The sequence below is a fragment of the Gigantopelta aegis genome, chromosome 3, assembly GCF_016097555.1.
Source record: "Gigantopelta aegis isolate Gae_Host chromosome 3, Gae_host_genome, whole genome shotgun sequence".
Lineage (NCBI taxonomy): Eukaryota > Metazoa > Mollusca > Gastropoda > Neomphalida > Peltospiridae > Gigantopelta > Gigantopelta aegis.
In genome coordinates, this window is record NC_054701.1 from 68,925,524 (window position 1) to 68,928,076 (window position 2,553).

General features: G+C 38.2%; 1 protein-coding gene across 1 annotated transcript; it reads left to right on the forward strand.

Annotated features, from left to right (window-relative positions):
* Positions 1–311: 311 nt before the first annotated feature.
* On the forward strand, positions 312–1,780 carry LOC121367312. Its single transcript, XM_041491423.1, has 2 exons — positions 312–374; positions 1,168–1,780. The coding sequence occupies exons 1-2, from the start codon at positions 340–342 to the stop codon at positions 1,445–1,447; spliced, it is 315 nt and encodes a 104-aa protein (XP_041347357.1). The 5' UTR covers positions 312–339; the 3' UTR covers positions 1,448–1,780.
* Positions 1,781–2,553: the final 773 nt, after the last annotated feature.

Genomic DNA, 2,553 nt, shown 5'->3' on the forward strand with positions numbered 1-2,553 from the left:
GATATAATATATAGACAAACATAGGTTGATGACACAATCATATTCTCTGGCAAGGGCAGGACCGTCTCTTACCAAAATAGGTAATATGTATATATATATATATATATATATATATACGATGTTTATATATTATATATACCCATATATTAATAAATACACGCACATGTACACATGTATGCATGTATACACACATATGTGTATATACATATGACAATATATATATATAGGAATATATATATATATATATATATTATATATATATATTTGTTTCTTATTTCAGATTACATTACTAAAATGGACTTGCTAATCGGCGGTTTAATCAACCTTGTAATATTCATTATGATCGCTGTTGTGGTCGTCTGCTGTTTACGCAGGTAAAGTTGAAATGTTGTATGATATTTAAGTAAAATGTGCACTTGAGCCCAATGTCCTCTTGAATTACCGTAATAGGTAAATGTGAAGTAAAGCCCAGTTTAATAAATGCAATTAATTATCAGATGGATTATTACATTGTTCTCATAGGCCTATACGCCGATACCTTAGAGTTCTGTTCAGTATATGGGATTATGGAGGTATTGAAAGCGCGTGTGCGGGGGAGGGTTTCGGGGGTCCACACCCCTCCCTGCTCAAGCACATTTTCTTTTTTTTTCTCGATATATTTTTCGGGTAAGTATAAACGTCGGTCGGCACTGTCTAGATCCCTCCCCACCCTAACCACAGGTAAAATACATGCACACGCGTTTGTATTGCTGTAGTTTGAGTAAAGCGATTCAGTTTCGATGTTTCTGTAGGTCTTGCAAGTAAGATTAATTAAACTTATGTCTATGTATACCTAATGCTAGGGTCAGACTACCAACTGTCACGACAAAGTTCGCCACGTTTCTGCTCGCATGACATTTACTACTGTCCTGTGCTAGTCTGAGCGCTCTTACAACTAAAATTTCGTAGTATACGATGGTTGTCGTACCTGATTAACAAATTGCATGTAGTTGTTAAGCTGAACGCACCCGTTGTAAGTCGAGAGTTGGGGAAATTGCAACGCGATCGTTGAGTTGGCCAAATTCGTCGCAACAGTTGTCAGTCTGAATCTAGCATTATACTCAGTTCCTAATGTCCAGGTGTTGAGACCTAATTCAGCAATCTTTTAACGTTAAAGTTTGCTTGTAGTTGTTATTTCAGAAAAAGATCAAAAGCAATGGATAGAGTTGAAGTGAGGGAGCCCACAAGACACGAGGCGGCGAGTCTGCACCATGATGAACAAATTGATGACATCAGATCACTGCGAAGTGAATCGGCGAGTTCGGATCACTACGATTACATTGATGATAACGACTTGCACAGCATTTCTGACTCCACCGCCGAAAACATTCGCAGATCTCCATCAGCACAGTATCTACATCCCCTGATAGAGCGGGATGATTTTAACATCTTGGTTGATCAAAATTAAGAATATTCGCTTGATATTCACAGAGTTTACTCGTCAGCTTGTTTACATCCTGTTCTAGAACAGTGCGATCATATTGATAATGTCAGTATATGCAATCACGCTGAAGACTTTCCAAATGGGAATCATTGCTTTCAGTCAACAGTTTAACTATATCTTCATATATAGTGAAAAACACGACAGTCCATGGTTCCAGCGTAGCTACATTATTTTATAGCTCTAGCATAATGAGAATGAATGAAGTTTGTTTTGTTTAACGACACCACTAAAGCACATTGATTTATTAATCATCGGCTATTGGATGTCGAACATTTGGTAATTCTGACTCGTAGTCATCAGAGGAAACCCGCTACAATTTTCTTAATGCAGCAAGGGATTTTTTATATGCACTTTTCCACAGACAGGAAAGCACATACCACGGTCTTTGGACAGTTGTGGTGCACTGGTTGGAACGAATCCCAATCCCAATCAGTTGAATGTATCCACCGAGGTGGTTTGGTCTTGCGACGCAACCACCTCGGGCAAGCGCTCAACCAACTGAGCTAAATCCCGCCCGAGAATGAATGAATGAATGTTTAACGACGCCCTAGCACGAAAAATGCATCGGCTATTGGGTGTCAAACTAGGGTAAATGCAAAACAGTTTCTGATAGCATGAAGAGAAGATAGACGACACTATTTTCCCAATACTTTTACATAGTTGCATTGTACACTGTATGTATTATTCACATTGTTCAAGATACACAGGAGATAATAACTGCTCCACTTGCATTTCAATAGTTTGCTGATGATAGACTGAAGGTATTTGACCTGATAGTCTTGAAGCATTGGGTCTAATATGAACCAGATAGATGGAATAGATGTTTAACGACACCCTAGCACGAAAAATGCATCGGCTACTGGGCGTCAAACTAGGGTAAATGTAAACATTACATGATGAACCACATCAATATAAAAAATCGACAGTTAAATCACACAGTGTAAAGAACTGTGCAAAAAACAACACCCACAAATATCACAGATCACATAAAATTGTAATAAAAGTTCTGGATTGAATCGAACGGATTCCATCACATTTCTTTGACCAAAATTATATGAACCAAACCCGGA

What these genes read in the sequence shown, in the direction of transcription:
- LOC121367312 (XM_041491423.1), top strand. Translation starts at nt 340, where the DNA reads ATGATCGCTGTTGTGGTCGTCTGCTGTTTACGCAG. An exon ending in GTCGTCTGCTGTTTACGCAG is followed by an intron (nt 375 to 1,167) that starts GTAAAGTTGAAA and finishes GTTTGCTTGTAG; the next exon opens with TTGTTATTTCAGAAAAAGAT.